This window comes from Fukomys damarensis, unplaced genomic scaffold, assembly GCF_012274545.1.
Source record: "Fukomys damarensis isolate Sample0158 unplaced genomic scaffold, DMR_v1.0_HiC HiC_scaffold_23, whole genome shotgun sequence".
NCBI classification, from domain to species: domain Eukaryota; kingdom Metazoa; phylum Chordata; class Mammalia; order Rodentia; family Bathyergidae; genus Fukomys; species Fukomys damarensis.
In genome coordinates, this window is record NW_022900935.1 from 42,616,292 (window position 1) to 42,635,544 (window position 19,253).

General features: G+C 58.8%; 1 protein-coding gene across 14 annotated transcripts in view; it reads left to right on the forward strand.

The window, feature by feature from the left end:
• Positions 1-15,060, forward strand: part of Nphp4 (nephrocystin 4) — a 97,896-nt gene extending 82,836 nt beyond the window's left edge. For 13 of the 14 annotated variants that reach the window (XM_010627835.2, XM_010627836.2, XM_010627838.2 and 10 more), the window contains 14 exons: positions 2,110-2,270; positions 4,009-4,189; positions 6,630-6,755; positions 8,814-9,019; positions 9,793-10,019; positions 10,104-10,290; positions 10,798-10,881; positions 11,378-11,534; positions 11,948-12,033; positions 12,511-12,596; positions 13,238-13,409; positions 13,669-13,848; positions 14,122-14,265; positions 14,625-15,060. In XM_010627835.2, the coding sequence (XP_010626137.1) occupies positions 2,110-2,270; positions 4,009-4,189; positions 6,630-6,755; positions 8,814-9,019; positions 9,793-10,019; positions 10,104-10,290; positions 10,798-10,881; positions 11,378-11,534; positions 11,948-12,033; positions 12,511-12,596; positions 13,238-13,409; positions 13,669-13,848; positions 14,122-14,265; positions 14,625-14,765 (2,138 nt within the window). In that variant the 3' untranslated portion in view covers positions 14,766-15,060. Of the gene's footprint in view, positions 1-2,109; positions 2,271-4,008; positions 4,190-6,629; positions 6,756-8,813; positions 9,020-9,792; positions 10,020-10,103; positions 10,291-10,797; positions 10,882-11,377; positions 11,535-11,947; positions 12,034-12,510; positions 12,597-13,237; positions 13,410-13,668; positions 13,849-14,121; positions 14,266-14,624 lie in introns of those variants that run through there. The other variant, XM_010627840.2, reaches the window with a different exon arrangement.
• The last annotated feature ends 4,193 nt before the right edge of the window (positions 15,061-19,253 follow it).

The following is a 19,253-nucleotide window of genomic DNA, read 5'->3' on the forward strand; positions in this document are numbered from 1 at the left end:
TTTTTTATTTTTTAATTTTAAAAATTTCTTTTATTTTATTTTTTTCCTGAAACTTGGGATTGAACCCAGGGACTTTGCACTGAGCTACATCCCCATCCCTTCTGTAGTTTTCATTTTCAGACACCGTCTTACTAGTTACTAAGTTGCCCAGGCTGGGCCTGAACTTGCTATCCTCCTCCTGCCTCAGCCTCCCAAAGTGCTGGGATGACAAGCATGCTTCAAAATTTCTTTTATTTTATTTTTTTCCTGAAACTTGGGATTGAACCCAGGGACTTTGCACTGAGCTACATCCCCATCCCTTCTGTAGTTTTCATTTTCAGACACCGTCTTACTAGTTACTAAGTTGCCCAGGCTGGGCCTGAACTTGCTATCCTCCTCCTGCCTCAGCCTCCCAAAGTGCTGGGATGACAAGCATGCTTCACAGCGCCCAACTTGATGTTAGTGTCGTGAAGTGTCCATTATTCGGTGGGTTGTGGACGCCTGCACAGGACAGGAGGAGTTTGAGAGCGGTAGTCTGTGAGGGTGGCAGGTGTGGGGAGGGAGGAGCAATCTTCTCGGTGCTGAGGGGCAGTGCTCCCCGTAGGGAGCCTGGTCTTGGGCACAGCCACTGAAGAGCTGTTGCTCTGTGACGTGGAGTCTGCTGGAGTGGGGAGTGGGGGCCTGTCCTAGGGACCATGATTGCCACGCTGGGCCGTCCTTGCTGCCTGCCCCTTGGCAGTGCCCAGTACATCTGTGGTCATCGCAGGGCCCCTGTGCATGCTGGTCTCGCCTGTGTGGAGCGAGTGGCAGTGTGGAAGGCTCAGGTGGCAGTGGGGCAGGCAGCTGGCAGGGTTCTGGGAGGACAGAGGGTCAGTGGGCCATGCTGGCCCCAGGTGGCAAGGCTGAGGTGGGCGGAGAGCACCCCCCGGGTGCTCTCATATGCTACGGAGTCTGCCTCAGGGCAGGAGGGCCATGCTGCCCCTTCCTGTGCAGGCCTCAGGCTATGGCATTCCGTGGCCCGTGCCAGGGCTGTCTGCCTTGGGGAGGCAGGTGCAGGGCTCCCTTAGGACATGATGTATCCTGGGCTTGGCCGTGTGGCACAGGCCACCGAGAGTGCAGAGCTGGCGGTGGGGCCCAGGGACTGCCTGCTGTGTGCCCTTTGTGCCAGCTCCTCTGGGGCTCCATCCTCCTTCCTTCCTGTCTCTCCACTCTGTGAGGTGCCCCTTAAGCTACTGGGGCCCCTGGGCCTCCACGCCCACTGCCCACGGCCCCCACCGCTGGGCCCGGGGTCTCAGGCTGTGGCCCTCTCCCCGCCATTGCACTCCCTCCTCAGTACAGGCACTGTCGCCTGGTCTGGAAGCCAGTGGGACACGGAGGGACCTATGGCCAGTCTGCAGATCCAGCCGGTATGGGCTGAGGGGACTCTGCGCTCCTTCCGCGTTGGGGCTGGGGGCTGCTGCTATTACTGACAGCAAAGGGAAAATATTTGAAGTGTGTTTCCCAGCGTCACTGTTCTCTGCACTTTACCCTGGGCTGTGTCAGTGGCATTTCTGTCAATTTAGAACGAACCACGTGTGCTTCAAGACAGAAGAGGTAGGGGCTGTGGTTGGGCCACAGCCCTTAGCCTGATAGGTGGGTGCCACAGCCTGGAGGGAACCAGGAGTCAGTGGGCTGATGCCATCCGTCTGTCCCTCTGCCCATCTGTCTGTCTACGTTGGGGCATGGTTCCCACGCGGCAGGTTCAGAGCTGTGTCTCTGTGAGATGTGTATGTGTGTGTGTGCACGCACGTGCCAGTTCGCACAGCAGGTGAGCTAGGTCTTCCCTCCACGCTGTGGCCTGGAACCGTGAGCTCCCTGGCATCTGCTCCCATCTGTCATAGGCTTTTCCAGGACTTGGTGAAAACCAAGAGTCCAGCAGTGGGAGTTCACTAGGTGTATGGAAGCAGTGCTGTCTTCCAAACGCACTCTTGGTTTTGCTAATTTGGGTATTTTATGGTGTTTCTGATGAATGCGTTCATTAACTGTCACCATGACGAAGGCAGAAGTCAGTACTCAAGACCAGAGCAGAAACTGCTGCAGACTGTAAAGATGAGAAATGACTCTGGGACTTGACGGGGGCCTCCTCCGCAGGGTCCCCCGGCTTGCAGCTGAGGTACACAGTGGGCCCCGAGTTCCTGAAGCCAGGCGAGCAGCGCTGGTTCCTCCGCTACCTGTCTGCGCAGACGCTACAGATCGACGTCTGGGACGGGGATTCCCTGCTTCTGGTTGGATCAGCCGCTGTCCCCATGAAGGTAGTGGTTTCCTGCCCAATGGGAGGGCTTGGTGCATGTCACCCTGAGACCAGCCACGCTGCCTCGCTGGCGGCAGTGTCCCATCCAGCACCCCCAGCCTGGCAGCCACGGAACAGGGAGACCCCGGATCTCTGCGCCTTCTCACCGCGTGTACCCGTGTGCCTCCTGCCTTCCTTCCCGACTGGTCCCTGGGTGTTGTCCCTGCTGTGTGTCCAGCGTGGTCCTGATGCTGTGCTGTGGAGCCAGGCTGCTGCAGGCGTGGTCCCCACTGGGGTGGCCTTGTCCCCCTGCCCTTGCCCTTCTTTGCTGTTGCCTCTGGGGATGGCATGAGAGTCCTTTCATCTGATGCTGGGCTGTTGGACACAGACTTGGATGAAAGTCGAATGAATGAAAAGTTGAAACGGAGTCACTCTGGGATCCCGGGACCCTGGGCCCCAACCACTGAGCATGCTCTGCACTGAGCAACCCACCCGATACCCTCTGAGGAGTTTGTTTCCTGGTGCTGAGGCGGCCTAGCATTCTATCTCCTGTTCCCCTTTCTGATGTCGTGGGGTTAAATGGCACCCCTCTTCTAGCACTGCTGGGGCTGCTTCCAGGCATCCATGGCTGGCAGCCTAACGCAGCCCCTGCCCAGCCCTTTGGGTGATCCTGTTGTGGATCTGTTTCCAGAGGGAACCGCAAAGCAAGGGCCATGCTAAGTGCAACAACAGCTGGGTTCTTAGCGGGTTCCACTCCACCCCGCATTCCTTACTGCTCTGCTCCCACATGGCCAACGCCCCCAGGTGGCAGGACCAGCACGGGAGGGCAGCATCCTGGCTCCCCTGCCTTTACCACACGATGCCTTGTTCTCATTTTGACTTCCTTGCTTCCCAGTGCGGCTGAATGTTGTTTTTCTAATTCCTGGCCTTTGGCCAAAGGAGCCCTCTTGAGTTTGGGGGTGAAGGGGCTGCACAGAGTTGGTGGGCTGGGCAGTGTGCATGAGCATCGCTGGCCAAGCAGGCTGCCCGGGGACAGGAAGCCCCAGGCTCTCCATGGGAGCTCAGGGCGGGCATCTCTGCTCCCAGACACAGAGAAGCAAGAATTGCTAAAGCTGGGACCTTAATCTGGCCCCAATCTTCCATTTATGCATGAGGGAGCTCAGTCAGGAGCCCATGGTCCCCTGCAGCAGGGCTCTGTGGGTGCCCTGTGACATGCAGAGGGCATGTGGTGAAGGGCCCTGCTGGCCAGGGTCATGTGCATTCCATGTTCACCCTGCCTAGGCCACCCGCCTGGCACAGAGCTCCTCACCATTCGCCCCCTCCCTGGGGCCCCTGTCCGGCGGCCCCTGGACCCTTGCTCTGGCCGTGCTGGGTCCACCCTCCCTGGCCTCCCAGCTCTTCTGGGCACCTGGCCTGCAGCCTCTGCCCATGGCTCAGCTTTGTTCTGCAGGTCCCATCTGGGTTTCTGTCCTGGAGACTCGAGGCCCAGGGCCTCTGCCTGTCCTGTGTCCCTTTTGCGGCCTCTCCTCCCCGCTCTGCGCTGTTGAGTGGAGGTTGTGGGAAAGACCTTGTGTTATCGAATCTCGGTTTTTAAGTAACCTCCGCCTTGGGTCCCTCTGGCATGTGGTCAGGCCCATAGGTCCCTCATGCTCATTCGCACACCTCCATGGCTCTTCCGGCTGGGCTGGGCACCGGCCTTGTCCCCCTGTTGGGCCACCTGGCTGTGGGCCATGGTCACAGGAGCACTTTCCCTTCTGCAGCATCTCCTCCGCCAAGGCCGGCCGGCTGTGCAGGTCGCCCACGAACTGGAGGTCGTAGCCACTGAGTATGAGCAGGACACCACGGCGCTGAGCGGAGCCATGTCTGGGTTTGGCAGCGTCAAGCCCATTGGGGTCGACATGGTGGTGAAGGGCCGGCTGCACCTGACCTTGGCCAATGTGGGTGAGTGTGGCGGTCACACATCGCCAGGCTGGAGCAGGGACCACCGTCGCGTTTCCTCAGGGCACCGGTGTCTGGGGGTGGGTGGGTGTGGGTGGCTGGTCCATCTCTCTGGGTCTGGGGCTCTCTGGACTCCAGAGGTCAGAGGCATCTCGGGCTAAGGCCAGGGGCTGCTGCACCCCCTGGGTGGAGTCTCCTGACACTGCTGCCCTCCCTAGAGAGCACCCTTAAATGTTCAGGGGCTTCTGGGCATGCAAAATGGAAAACACAAGGGGACTGTGTCCTTGGAAGTTTCTGGAGTCCTGTCTGGCAGTGGGGAGAGGGGGCTCGATGAAATTTTACTGGGGAATTTTCCACACCCCAGAGACCCGCCCGGTTTTCAGTCCCAGAGACCTGTGGCCTACTCCCAACTGTGGGACAGCGCAGGGGGGCAGTGGTGGTGGTGGAGTGGCACACAGCTCATTAAGCCCGGCCAAGGTTCTGCCTGCTTGTTTACAAATGTAGAATCCAAGGCAGCTGCAAAATAGACAATATGGAAACAGCAAAACTCAATTAGGCTCTGAAGAAATAAATGAGCCTCGTGTGGGGGTGGACACTCCTCAGGGCGTCCTGCTCCCCGGGCTGCGGCAGTGGAGATTTTATACTTAATGCACCAGTCCACAGATGTGCAGTGACGCCAGGTCTTAGAATCTTATCTTCAGAAGAAAGATGGGCCCCACTCCGTGTTATCTTACGTTGTCATTTTCATACTTTGCCTGTGAGAGAGAGATAAGCCCGTCAGGGGCAGAGGCCAGGACAGGCAGTGCCCGGGACTCGTGTGCTGCGATGTGGAGAGCTGCTCCTGTGGACAGGCGCTCCCACCGCCATGCTTGGCCTCCTCTGGTAATGCTGTGTATTTTGAGGAAAAGAAGAGTCATGGCGCTTATTTCCCCATTGAGCTGGTGAATGCGTGTGAGCAGTGGTGTGCGCTGGCTGCCGTGACGCCTGTGGGAGGCTGCAGGGAGACAGTGACAGAACTGTACCCAGCTGGTTCTCAGCGTGTCTGGGCATCCGCCGGGTCCCCCCAGGGCGGACAGGGCGACTGTCCTCAAGCTCCTGGGGAAGGGCTGGGCAAGGGTTCTGCATCTGGCTCATGAAACAGCTGAAGCAGGCATCCGAGTGCCAGCACCTTCCAGAGTTGCCTTTGGAGCTGTGATTTTTGAGGACCTGGAAAGGAGGAGGTTGCAGGGCCGTGTGATAGAGCCTGCTGGGGGTCGCGGGGATCGTTCCAGATGACCAGAGTGGATGGAAGGGACCCTGCAATACTGTCTCATAGGCTTGTGGGTGCCAGGCTTTTGCTGGAGCTGCTCCTTGTGCCTGCAGCTGCCGGCCTGCCACCCCTGCCTGCACATTGAGGCCTCCACGGGCTGGTCTTTCTGGGTCACTGGCCTGCTATTGCTTCTGCCTTCTGGTCACCAGTTGTCACTGAGAATCAGGACTCTGGCCACTGTTCCCTCAGGCCTGGAGGGGCTGAGGATGCCTGGCCAGGGCCCCAGGAGACGTCCTACTGGGCTCCCTGGGGAGGGTGGCACCCTGTGCAGTCCGTCTTGGTTCAGAGCTGCTGTAGGGAGACATCTGTCTGCCAGGCAGTTGGAGCTGTCACCCTGCTCGCTGGGCTGGGTAGAGGGTGTGCCCGCCTGCACAGGCACACGCCTGGCATGCCTAGCACTGTGCTCATTAGCCCAGAGAACAGCAGTGCTGCAGGCAGGGAGGGGCCAGCTGTAGGTACCCTGTGGGTGGGTGTGCGGGAGGGAGGAAGAGGGTGGAGGTTGGGCGGAAGGTCTCCTGCTGCTGAGATACCCAGGAAGGTGCCAGGATGCCCAGTCCTGCGGGTGTTCGACACCACCCTGATAGGCTGGGCAAATTGACAGCCTATACATCACCCTGGGTCCTCACAGGAGTGTGTGCGTGGGTGTGCACTCCCCTGTGGGTTCTTGTCCCTTTGCAGATTCCTGGATGGCACTTCCGTCCACCTGGGGCAGCTGTAGCTGTGGCGGCATCTGCTCTGGGGATGTGTCACCAAGGCCACACCGCTGCCTGCATTAGGGAAACAGCTGGGTGGGAATACACCTGGGCAGGCTCCTTGTCCTCAGGTGTGCACATGCCCAGGCCTGGCTTCAAATGGTGCCCTCTTCTGGGAGAGGCTGAGATTACAGGTCAGAGACCCCATGTGGTGATCCTGACAGAACAGCATGGGAGCCAGAGTGCTGGGTGGGTGCAAATCTGCTGATGCAGGGTCTGGGAGAAACATCTTGCTGTTTTCCTCGAAGATATGCTCAGAGCAGCAAGGTGGGGACAGGGTGTCGATGGCACCACAGGCCAGACCTTGGGAGTGGGGGTGTCTGATCCATTCCATCTGAGCCCCCTTGGTCTCAGGGCCTCATACCTGGTGCTTCTCATTCAGGTCACGCGTGTGAACAGAGAACGACAGAATCCTGCTCGCTGCCACCACCCAGATCTCGGGTCATCTCGAATGATGGAGCCGGCCGCTTCCCTGGGGGCAGCCTCCTCACGCGGGGAGGCCTGAGATGTGAGTGAGTGCCATGGCCCCACGTGGGTGATGGCACACGGTGCAGGCGTGTGTTTGCGTGTGTGCGGTCCTCCTTCCTCTGCATCTGGGGTGCCTGTTTCCAGCGCGGGGCCCTGACAGTGGCCCTGTGTCCCGCAGGCTGCGGACCTCTGTGTCCCTCCAGGCGGGGCCTGGCAGCCAGCTGTGTTGTTTTACAGAGACACAGTCCTGCCGGTGGCCTTGTGTGTGCTCTGCTGCCACCACAGGGAAGGGAAACCAGGGAAAGGTCAGGCTGAACGTGGGCTGACTTTCAAACATGGCTTTCATACTCCCTGTTGGTTTCCTAACTAGTTATGGGGCTCAGGGAAGACAGATCTGGGTGAAAATACTTTCTACACCAGGGATCCTCTGCTGAATTCTGTCCCCTTAAAATTGAAGAGCCCACAGGCCTGAAAACAAACGTCCATCATTTGCATTAGAGGTGGGCCGTGCTCTCCCAGGAGTTTGCCCCAAACATTGCATCGCCTGTGTGAATCCCAACCTGGCCTGAGCTGTCCCGTGTGGCTGGGCCTCAGAACCCATTGGCCTTGGACTGGGCTCTAGCTTGCTGGAGAGGGCAGGGCCTCTGCGTCCTGTGCTGCAAGGTCTTGGGGACCCACAATCCGGTCCCGGGAACTTCCGGGTGGGGTCGTGTGCTCAGCTGGTGCTGTCAGCCACTCGTGACCCAGGCATGTCGAGGCCGTTCTGGGCCTGCACCCTCATCCTAATGTCAAATACAGTGGGGCAGAGTGTGCTGAGGTGATCCGGCCAGTGATGTGGGCAAGTGGTGAGCTTGGACCGGGACCTGGATCCCCAAGCCAAGAAAGCTGTGATCCAGAGGCTGTGGGTTGGGGCTCAGTGACCCCAGGGGTGGCCCGTGAGGACCTGCTGGGAGGAGTGGCTGGAGGAGACATTCTCCAGAGAGGCTCTGGGATCAGAGGTTCTGCAGAATGTAAGAAGGCTCCAGTGTGCCCGGGAACCCCCATGGTCACCCTGGAGCCTCACTTCTGGTTCTACTGGAGGAGAGGCATTTGTGGGGGTGATGCTTTCTGAACAGTTGAGCTCATCCTGATCTTCCCAGCCCCTCCTCAAGGCCGGGCCGTGGGCATCTCAAACCTGACTCCGGGCTGCACCCCAGCACCACAAATGCTCTTCCTGGGCAGTGACTGAAGATGCCCAAACTGGCTCCTGGCATCAAAAAAGCGATTAGATGGCTTTAAATGGAGTAGATTCGAGGCTTGGAGATGGCATTTGTGTCCTTGTGGTGAGGGAGTGGTGGGGAGAGGAATGGCTTCCAGGGTGGCTGTGGACACTTGCTGACTGGCATTGGAGCTGCCTGGGGATCCGTGCTAGCTATGGTTTCCCATGGGAAACTTCTGGTGGTGCCAGGGTTTTTTTTAGGGGGGGACCTGGCCCTAGGCTGGGATACTCTCTCTGCCACCTTGCCTAGACTGTCAGCTTGGGAAGTGGTATTATCTCTGAGCACAATTCCTGAGACCCCAGCTGTATGGGAGAACGGACAGCTGTGGGGGCAGAGCTGTTCACCTGCTGCTGAGTGGCTCCCTCTGTGCCCTGTATAGGAGTAGAGCCACTCCTGGAGGAGTGGGGCTGCCCTGGGGCTCAGGCAGCCCCAAGGCAGCTGGGGGGTAACTGTGGGCAGGCCTGGCCTGAGTTCCCTCAGCCCTGATCTGCTGGGAGGCCTCAAGGGGGCCCTAAGAGCCCCCTTTCCTGACCTGAACTCCCATTCACCAAGGTAGCTGAGAGCTCCAAGCTCCGCCTAGTGTACAGAGTAGCTGGAGGGGTGGAGTGGGGGTTCAGGGGGCTCCCTGGAGGGCTGCCTGAGCTGAGGCCATGATCCTGGGTGACCAGGATCAGACTGATTTTCATGTGAGAGGCTGGCAGGAGGGGCGCCATAGAGCTTAGATGCCAGTCCCCATCTTTACCCTCGGCTGGAAGCACGGAACAGACCTTCATGAAGGGTGCTGAGTACCCTTGGGAGAAGGGTGCTGGGTGCCAACCCATGTCTGACCTCCTTGGCAGGGAGGAATGTGGTCCAGGCCCAGAGGCTGGCCGACGTGGACAGTGAGCTGGCCGCCATGCTGCTGACCCCTGCGCCAGGTGGCCGGGGACCCTGGAGCAGTGGCCACGAGGTGGATGCTGTGCGCAGGCGAAAGCTGGAGAGGATGAGGTCCGTGCGCCTGCAGGAGTCGGGGGCGGAGCCGGTCAGCCGCAGGACAGCGGTGCTGGTGAGGGCTTCCGCCGCAGGACTGGAGACCAGGTCCTTCAGAGCTGTCCTCTCCAACCCTCTACCCAGTCCTGGTGCAAGGAGAGGGGATGGTGGGATTCTGCGCCACCAGGGTGAGAAGCTGGCTCATGCTTGGCCTGGTGGAGCCCTCATTTCGCTGAACATCAAAATAGACCCTTTGACAGTTTGCAACTAAGGCAGGGCAGCTGGCTGAGGTGGTGCAGGCCTGTAACCCTTGCATTCTTGGAGTCTGAGAGGCAGGAGGATCGCAAGTTTGATTCCAGCCTGGGCAATTTAGCAACTTAATGAGATTTTTGTCTCAAAAGAAAAAAATAAGGGTTGGATATATAGCTCAGTACAGAGGCCCAGTACTAGTAGGGGGAAAAAAAGGAAACAAGGAAGAGAATATTTGTACTGGGGTTTGTAGAATGAAGGAGCTGCAGGAGTGTGAGGAAGAGTCCATTGGTCCCGGTACATCAAGGCTGGCCTGTGTGTGAGCCACAACTACTGCCCCAGCGGCTCCAGGGGAGAGCCCATGCCCACGGCTAAACGCGGGAGCATGTGGGGAGACCCCACCCCCATGGGCAGTGGTGCCAGGTGAAGGGGAGGCGGCCCCTTTTCCTGCTCCAGTGCCAGCCATGGCCCTGGAGTGGAGTGGCCTGTCCCCCAACCACAGGGCCAAGAAAGGGGCAGTGGTGCTGATTTTCCAGAAGAAATTGGCCCCGGGAGGGCTGGCCACCCAGGGCACTGAGGGAGGGGCCCTTGTGTCCACAGGCCCAGCAGAGCGTGCGCATGCAGCACTCTCGAGACCTGCAGGTCATTGACGCCTACCGGGAGCGCACCAAGGCGGAGAGCATTGCGAACGTGCTGAGCCTGGCCATCACCACGCAGCACACGCTCTACGCCACGCTGGGCACAGCCGAGTTCTTCGAGTTTGCCCTGAAGAACCCCCACAACACCCAGCACACGGTGTCCATCGAGATCGACAACCCCGAGCTCAGGTGAGAGGCCTGCGCCTGCCCACGTCCAGCCTGTCCTGTCCCACCAGGGCTGGCTGGCTCCTCACCACTTCTCCCTTCCCGCAGCCTCATCCTGGACAGTCAGGAGTGGAGGCATTTCAAAGACGCCGCCAGCCTGCACACGCCGCTGGAGGAGGACATGTTCCACCTGCGTGGTGACCTGGCCCCCCAGCTCTACCTGCGCCCCCGGGAGACCACCCATGTCCCCTTCAAGTACCAGAGCTTCTCCATGGGCCCCCTGGAACCAGCACAGGTGCTGGGCACGGGCAGAGCGGGATCTCTGTCCCTGTTCTCAGTCTCATAGTGTCCCCAGGTCCACAGAAGGTGGGATGGGCCCTTAGTCCCTGTGTGTCCCCTTGTCCTGCTGAGGCAGGCTCTCTGCACCCATGCCCCACTGTCCTGATCCTCTGCAGGGACAGGGATGTAGGAATGGCTTCTCCTGTAAACCTGGGCAGGGCTTGGTCCCTCATGCGTTTGCTGTGCACAGACTCAGCCTGGGGTGTGGGGGTCCCCAGGTGTGCGCATGGGGGCAGGGTGCATATTGTGGTTTCTGGCTGAGCTCTTATGTGGCTCTGGCTGAATGTGGCCAGGCCGCAGGACAGAGGTGATGGCAGGCAGAGTGGGGATCATGCCAGTCTGTCCCTGAGACACGGCCCTTGACAGACTGCTCTGCTGCCTCCTGATGGATGAGGCTGGTTAGGGAGACAGTGTGTCATCGTGGCCCGTACCATGATTGCCTGTGTGGACCGGCTTCTTGCAGGCCTTTGCTGATCTGAGCACTGAGAAGGGCAGGGAGGCAGGAGCACCCCGGAAGTCCAGTGCTGTGCCCACTAAACATGCCAAGGTAAAGGGGTAGAGGGGACACCCTGTGGTTCCCAGGCCGTGCTGTGAGCCACGGGTCCTCTTGCCAACTTGGTGAACCTTTCCTTAGTTTGTCCCAACCCCACCACTTTCTCTGCCATCTGTAGAGGGCTCCTGGCTGATCTCGGGCAGGGCTGGGCAGCAAGGGCCTGTGGACGGTCACTGCTGTCCCGAGGACAGCTCAGTGAAGTCCAGTGGAGAGCGGCCCTGCCCAGGACCATCGCCAGGGAGGCCTTGCTTTACTCCCTCCTGTGGAACTTGGCTTCAGCTTTGCAGAGGTTGCTGTCTGCTCCTCGTCTCACACTTGGTCTAAAACAGTCTGGTTCTTCCTCTCGATGCACGGGGAACCCCAGCCACCCCATCTGCAGCCCCAGTAGTTTGGGAGGAACATCTTCCCCTGACAGCTGAGACAGCTCAGAGATAGAAGCCGTCACAAGCCCGTGTGCCTGTCCTGAGGCCCAGGCTGCCACCGTCCACAGGTCCTGTTCCGAGCGAGTGGTGGCAAGCCCCTGGCTGTGCTCTGCCTGACCGTGGAACCCCAGCCCCACGTGGTGGACCAGGTCTTCCGCTTCTACCACCCGGAGCTCACCTTCCTGAAGAAAGCCATCCGCCTGCCTCCCTGGCACATGCTTCCAGGCAGGTCCCTTTGTCCCTGCAGCTGGCAATGTCAGGCTCGGCCTAGGAGAGCAGGCGTCTGTCTCCCCAATGAGGTGTGAGACAGCACCATGAGGGGCTGTGACTCCTGCCACCTGCCCTCATAACTTGACACGGGTGCTTCTTGCTGCCTCTGAGGTAGCAAGGTGCCCACTTGGTGGTACGGTGGTGACTCCTGAAGTCATATGGGACTCAAGGCTCGTGCTGGGGATGCTGCTTCCTCACGATGGCTCAGTGTTGTCTGCCTCTGCCCTTGACACCACTTCCGTTTGCCTGGTCCTTTCCCCTGTGGGTGGCGGGTTAGGCGGCACCCTCATCCCCATCCCTGTAGCCACCCACCACGTGTGTGCCATGCCAGGGTAAGGTGGTGGTGTGGTCCCCACTCCCTGTTCCAGGTGCTCCCTTGGGAAGACCTGGGGAAGAGCCAGCAGTCCACGTGCGGTGCAGCGACCCAAATGTCATCTGCGAGGCCCAGAGCGTGGTATGTCCTGTTGGCCCCTCAGCAGGGCCTCCCGCAGTCCCCTCCAGCCTCCGGCAGCCGCCTGTGCTGGCCTCGGGCAGAGTGACTTCTTGCCTGTGCTGAGGGTGTTGGACAGTGCCGCGAGAGCTCTGAGAGTGAATCCTGTTTTCTCTGCCAGCAGCTGGGCTCCCTGCATTTAGATGCTAAGAAACGGCAATTAAGGCACTTATTAATTGCCACTGTGCTAAGGATAACAGCAATAATTGTGTTATGACAGGTTAGGAAGCCAGATAGAATCTGTAGAATGTAATTATTGAAATCAATATAAAATCAAGAAGACAGCGATTTTCTCTTGCAGTGAACAAAACAGCGACTGCTGCTAGTGCAGGAGTGAGCACACTGGTGGGTGGGACTCACACCTGCCAGAACCCCAGCCTGAGCCCTGTCAGACCCGTGAGAGGTGGCGCTGGCGTTGACACATTCCACATCTGCACACAGGGCCCCGGGGAACCCCGGGATGTGTTTCTGAAGGTGGCCAGCGGTCGCAGCCCAGAGATCAAAGACTTCTTTGTGATCGTTTATGCGTAAGTGCATAAGCTCAGCGGAGGGGGCAGCTTGGGAGAAGGGGTGAGGGGTGGGGGAGGGCAGGGGGAGGGCCCATCCTGTCCTGTGTCCCATCCTGTCCCAGACACTGGGCAGGTGAGCTGCGGCTCTGCACTGAGGGCTGTGGCTCAGGCCCTGGAGAGGGCATCCCCAGCTCCAGGGTGGCACAGGTGGCCAGAGGGACGTGGGTGCACTGTGAGCCTCCAGTGGTAGGGTAAGGTGACTTGTGCCAGCCAGGGCCAGGAAGGACCACGGCTCTCCTTTTAGCTCTTGGGCGATTTGCATAGCTGCTCCTGTGTGGCAGAAAGTGGTGACCGAGGGGTCCCTGGGATTCTATCTCCCGGTTGAACCTCCCAGAGCAGCCCCTGTACTGTTTCCTCAGAGCTCAGTTTCCCAGCCCTTTGCAGGCCTTTAAAAGGGGGCCTGGCAGTTCACTGTGTGGCTTCTGAGGAGTGAGGGCCGCACCCCCACATCTCCACACCATGAACTTGTCACTGAGTGGGTCTTGTGACAGCTTTACCGTGAGGCTCTGTCCCTGCGTCATCTAGCAGTAAAGCTGGTAGTTCTGGCTCTGGGGTGGTGCTGGGGCCTGGGACGGGTGAGGATGCTTGTCCCTCCATAGGGACCGCTGGCTGGCGGAGCCCGTGCAGACGTGGCAGGTCTGCCTCCACTCCCTGCAGCGTGTGGATGTCTCCTGCATCGCGGGCCAGATGACACGCTTGTCCCTTGTCCTCCGGGGGACGCAGACCGTCAGGAAAGTGAGGGCCTTCGCCTCCCACCCCCAGGAGCTGAAGGTAGGACTGCAGGGTGCAGGTCCCGTAGCTGTCCATGTGCTGCTGCCCGCGTGTTCTGGTGACAGCTCTGAGGGGGACTTGCCCACATAGGCCTGGGAACCAGGACATGGTGGGGCTGGGAGGCAGAGGCCTCAGGTCTGGGCCCCTGGCTGGCTGAGAGGTGAGATCCGTGGATTCGGCGATGAACATGGCTGGGGCGCCGGGAGGCTGCTGCCTGGAGCGGAGGGGCTTCACGCTGACCACTCTCTTGCCCTTGCAGACGGACCCCGCAGGTGACTTTCTGTTGCCCCCGCATGGGGTGCAGGACCTGCACGTGGGTGTGCAGCCCCGCAGGGCTGGCAGCCGCTTTGTGCACCTTAACCTGGTTGACGTGGACTTCCACCAGCTGGTGGCCTGTTGGCTGCTGTGCCTCTCCTGCCGCCAGCCACTCATTTCCAAGGTCTGGACAGGGGACACACAGGTCCAGGGCATGGGGGTGCTGCTGCGATGGTGACAGGGAGTCACTGGGTGCCACTCCCTGTGCCCTGGGCTGCCTTGACGGGGGCTCTGTGCACAGCTGGTGGGAGGGCAGCCTCGGAAGGGGCCTGTCTTGCCCGCCCAGACCAAGGCCCCTCTGGGCCAGGTGCTGTACTGGGCTGGCTCTGGAGTAGTGGAGAAGGCCTGATGTCGGTGGCTGCAAATGATGCCACAGCTCTCCTGCCCTTGTCCCCAGGCCTTTGAGATCACCGTGGCAGTGGGGGAAGGCAAGGGCGCTAACAAGCGGGTCACTTACACCAACCCCTACCCAACCTGGAAGGCCTACCGCCTGCACAGCGACCGCCCTGACCTGCTGCAGTTCAGGGAGGACACCTTCCAGGTACGTGCTGGTGGCCTGGGATGGGTGGGGTGGGCTGTGCTGAGGGTCTGAGAGCACAGCATTTCCAATCAGGAAGGAGCAAGGCCCGGGGAGGGCTGCAGGTGTCAGTCCCGAGGTTGTTGCGGCTTCTCCCAGGGGCGGCGGGGCCTCGGTTCCTCCTTAGTGCTGGACACAGCTCCAACTGGAGCTGCGCCTTCAGGCCTGTGCTGACCTCTGGACACCAGAGCTAGTGTGGCCCTGGATGCCCTGAGGGCATCAGTCACCGCTGGGAGCCTGTGTACCCTGTGTCACCCAGGGTCTGGAAGTGACTGGTGAGAAGCCGGCTGCCGCCGGTGGGTGTGACTCTGCGTTCCTTCCAGGTGGGGGGCGGTGAGACCTACACCATCGGCCTGCGGTTCTTGCCGGGCGGGAGGCCAGGGCAGGAGGAGGTCCTGATCTACGTCAACGACCATGAAGACAAGAACGAAGAGACCTTCTGCGTGAAGATCACCTACCAGTGAGCACCGTGTGGCCATCCTGGAACCTGCTGCGGGGGAAATGCCCCTTGGTAGTACCTGTGACGTCTGCATCTGGCTGAGCTGCTGCCCACACCCACCACATCCGCGGGGCCAAGTTCCCTGGCCTGAGCATGAATTCTGGCTGTGGCAGGGGCACTGGTGGCCCTGGCCCTAGCCTCGGCGCATACGAGAACCACTTCATCCCTCCATAGCCCAGGGAGGTCTTCACCGCCTGTAACTTTCTTTTGATTTGCTTTTAGCAAAGTGTATTTTATAAATCATTCTAAGTGATAAAATTATATTTTTCCTACTGGATTTTGTACGAATATAAACTATGACTTGCTCTAGTGTTTTACAGCAGTGTCACTTTGCATTTTTAAATAAGTTACTGAAGGAAATGCCGCACTCCCTTCACTGCTCTGATGGCACTCTCCAGTTCTCCTGCTGCCACCAGGTCACGGGAGCCTGGCGTCCCCGAGGAGGAAGTGCTGAGAGCCCGGGCAAGGCCAGTGCTGGGAGTGGGGACCCCAGTATGCTGGGCAGTGGCCTTTCAGAGGGCTCTGACCCCTGTGGATGTGCCAGTGACCAATGCTCTGATCTGCGAGGCAGGCAGTGGTGACAGTGGTGCTCAGAGCAGAGCACTGGCCGGCCGGCCCTTTCTGCTCAGGGAGTCTTGCATGTGTGCCAGTCAGATGCCGAGGGTTGGAGCCCAGGCCCTGTCTCACGTCCTTGCTTCCCAAGGTGCTGCCCAGTCTCCTGGGCAGAGGAAGCAGGAATTCACCGGCATCTCTTCCCCTCTGGTGCCGGGCTGGGGATGGCCAGCCCTGTGGGGCTCATGGCCAGGGGATCCCAGGCCCGGGAGTCCCCTACTGCTCTCTGCCAGGCCAAGACTGGAAGAGCGGCTGTGCAGGGCCTCAGGCTTTCAGTGCTGGAGGTCGGTGCCCGTGACGCATTCCCACGTATGCCTTGGTGAAATGTCCTCACTCTCACTTGAACTTGCTCTGCAGGACAGTGTGGTGCCTGTGGAGCATTCTTACCATCTTGGTGGGGAGCAGGGAGCCAGCATCCAACGGAGATGGTGTCCCAGGCTTGGGGAGCAGATGGCCGAGTCCCTCCAGGGCAAGCTGGGGCAGCAAGCTCCCTGCGGGCAGGAGGCTCAGGGAATCACTTGGACTGATGAGGGAGCCCCTGGGCCCGTGGGGGAGCAATGGCCTGGCCCAGGCACCTTGGCTGAAGCTGTGCCCCTGCCATACATGGCACTGCTTGCTGCGTCATGTGTCATGCCCTGGAGGGCAGGGTTCTTCCTGAGATGGGCTCGGTCTATGCCCCGGAAATGGCCTTCTGGGAGCCCCAGGCAGGGATCAGGGGGCACGCTGTGTCCCTTCAGTGGCACTGAAGGCTGGGTCTGAAGAAGTGGGGACGTCAGTATTAGGAAGAACTTGTGGTCCTGTCAGCAGCTGACGGGCAGAAGATCAGTGAAGGCCAAGAGCAGCCAGGAGGGTGGAAGGCACAGACCAGAGAGGGCAGGGTGGAGGGTCCGGAGTCTCCTCTGGCCCTGACCCCAGCCCTTGGTCAGCAGCCTGTGTCCCCTTCTTGCTCCTTCCCGGGCCTGGTCTCCCCACCCACCTCCCTCTCTGTGGCCCCTCCTCCATGGCCCCTCTCTTGTGGCCTGTCCTCATCTTGGCATCCTCATGGGGCTTGACCTGGGCCTGGGCACCGTGCACTCCCCTCTTGTGCTGGGGCTGGGGCTGGGTGTGACGTTGGATGTCCTTTTGCCTTTGCACGTGAAGAGACATTGGGGTAGGGGCTTTTCTCCTGGACAGGAAACTCCAGGCTAAGGTTGCTGTGTGCTCTGGGCTGCGAAGGTCAGCCCCATCCTTTCCTTGTGCACCCCAAAATGTCCGGAGAGGATGCTTACAGTACACCAAGACTGACTTCCCTGGGTGATTTACATGAGAAAGCAGCTGCAAGGAAGCACTGGTCTCCCAGCCTCCCTTCACCAGGCTGGAGCCAAACGCTTTCTCCAGCACAAAGCAAGGCCCATCTTTCAAAGGAGCCTTATCATCCCTTTCAAGGGCGTTTCTGGTGTAGGATTTTATTTCCTCCCTCCTCCCACCCGGCTGAAAGCTGCGTTTAGCTAAATGGAGTCAAATGAAAGCCAGATGAGCTGCTTTACTTTCTCACATCTGATGTGATTTAATGCTGTTTGTCTCCATTTAGAAATAAATTAGAGCGCTTTTAAAAAATTGTTATTCTAGAGTACAAGAGGCTGGGAAAACAGTCATTATGTGTCCCCAGCAGTGCTTCCCTTCCCAGTGACTGGTGGAAGTGCTGAGTTCTGACCCAGGGCCTCAGGGGCAGGAATAGTTGGCTTATGTCTGCGGTGGCCTCAGCGCAGTGGAGAGGAACTGCGTGGTCCCTCTGGGTGGTTGGGCAGATGCAGAATGTGGGCACCCTTCTTGCCCAGGAAGGGGCCTGAGCCCCACCTACAGTTGAAATCTTTTTTGGGGGGGTGGGTACCCAGATTGAACTCAGGACATTGTGCTCACTAGGCAGGCTCCACATTGCTGAGGTCCATCCTTGGGCCTGCAGTTGAAATCCAAGCAGTGGATTAATCCACAAGTGCTACTTTTCTATGGAGTTGCTGGAAACTGGTGCCAACAGGGCAAAGATGGGGAGGAGCAGGGTTCATTGCTGCTATCCCTGAAATCCCTGAGCCTCAGTGGGTCATGGTGAACACAGCAGCCTCCCTGGAGTTCCCTCAAAAGCAGTGGTAATTGTGATTTTATCCCCACTATTTTTGCAGAAATGAAGAAGTTGTCAGTGAAGCCACTGCTTCTCCCACATTGGGACAGATTGTCACCATGACTGCAGAGGTGTCCTAGATGTCCCATGGTGCTCCAGGAGAGGTTTACTCTGGTGGAGGCAGACTTGAAACACACCTTTCCCAGATGACTCCACCCACCAACCTCCAGATGTCCCATTCCCCTCTTTGCCACTATTTCAGAAGTCCCCAAGTGGGTCCATCAAAGGAACATGTGCGCCTGTCCTCTATACTCTCTCTGGGTCAGGCCTGCAGGGCTCCCTCCTGTGCCTTTAACCCGTGTACTGCAGCTCAGGTACCTGTAGAGCTTCATTTGGCTCAGTCCTTTTCCCCACTCGTGATTTTTATCCTGGGTAGATTAAGACCAGCAGGTTGCCCTGAAAAGAGCTGCTGACCCCAAGAACTCTCCACCCTGAAGAGCGCCGGAGAGTGGCAGAACAAGGAACCCAGACCAGCAGGGCCCTGCCTCGAGTGCTGGGGAGCCCCAGAGAGCAGCACGAGCTGCTGGAAGGGCTCCAGAGTGGAGCCGGGGGCTACGAGCTGGGGCTGCTCAGGCCAGGAGCCATCAAGAGCTGTGACACTAAGAGCTCAGGTGCTGGTACTCAAAGCTTACAGTTGTGACACTGGTGGCTGCCAGCTGCTGGAACCGAAAGCCTGGAGCCGCTAACATTAACGGAGCCTCACTTTGCCAGTTTATGATTTCTGTCTGAATTGAGCAAGAGAACCCCCAGCTGATGGGAAACACAGGAGATAGGATGGGGCCGTGGAGGAGGTGGCTGTCTTGACGACACAGCTTGACACTGGAGAGGCCTTGATGGGCACTTTCTCCAAACCTCCAGAGGGACCCAGCCCACACCCCTCAATGTGGGAAAATACAGTTCTGTTGTTTGAACCACCACCACCTTTGCAGCAGTTCCTTGTGACAGCTCTCGGGAAGTAACAGAAGGGATTGGGGGCCCCACATAGCCAGCAAATCAAAGCCTTGGGAGGGGAGGCCCCGTGTGGATCTAAGGAATGCCTCCATTAACAGGATGGTGCCTCTGTCCTGTAGAGAAAGCCCCTGGTGGCCACCTCTGGCCAATGTGACCCTAAGCTGCACAAAGGGGCCATTATAGCCTCTCTTGTCTATTACCTGCTGCTGGCTGTCAGGCATTGATCTGTGACTAGAGGTGGTAAAGATGAATTTCATCAAAAGAATTTAGCCTTGTAATGCCTCTGCACTAGTGTAGGGCTTGGCCGGGATTGAATGGTTAAAATGCAGGGCAAAAACATACAAATAAACTGTGGAGCAAAAAGCACTCAGGCTGTGTGAGAATCGAATGGTTAAAGAACATGTAGTTTAGATTAGTGAGGCATGTTGTGTTTGGCCATGTCCTTCCCTTTTCCCAAGAAAAACTGCTGAGCCTTGAGACAGCTCCTGGCCCAAACTACTTTTCTCCTGCTTTTTGCTTTCCCATTCAGATTCTAAATAAAAGCCAGACAGCTCTTGGCTTGGCGGTCTTTTCTTCTCCAGAGTCTCCCTGATGGCTGGGCTCTCTTGGGTGACTTGTAGACTCTATGTACAAAATTCCATGTGTGTGGGGCTTTTTGTGGTAGGGGGATCTGGAGCCTTCATGAGATCATCAGAGCCGTGGGGTCCCCAGAGTGCAAGACTTAGCGCCCCAGGC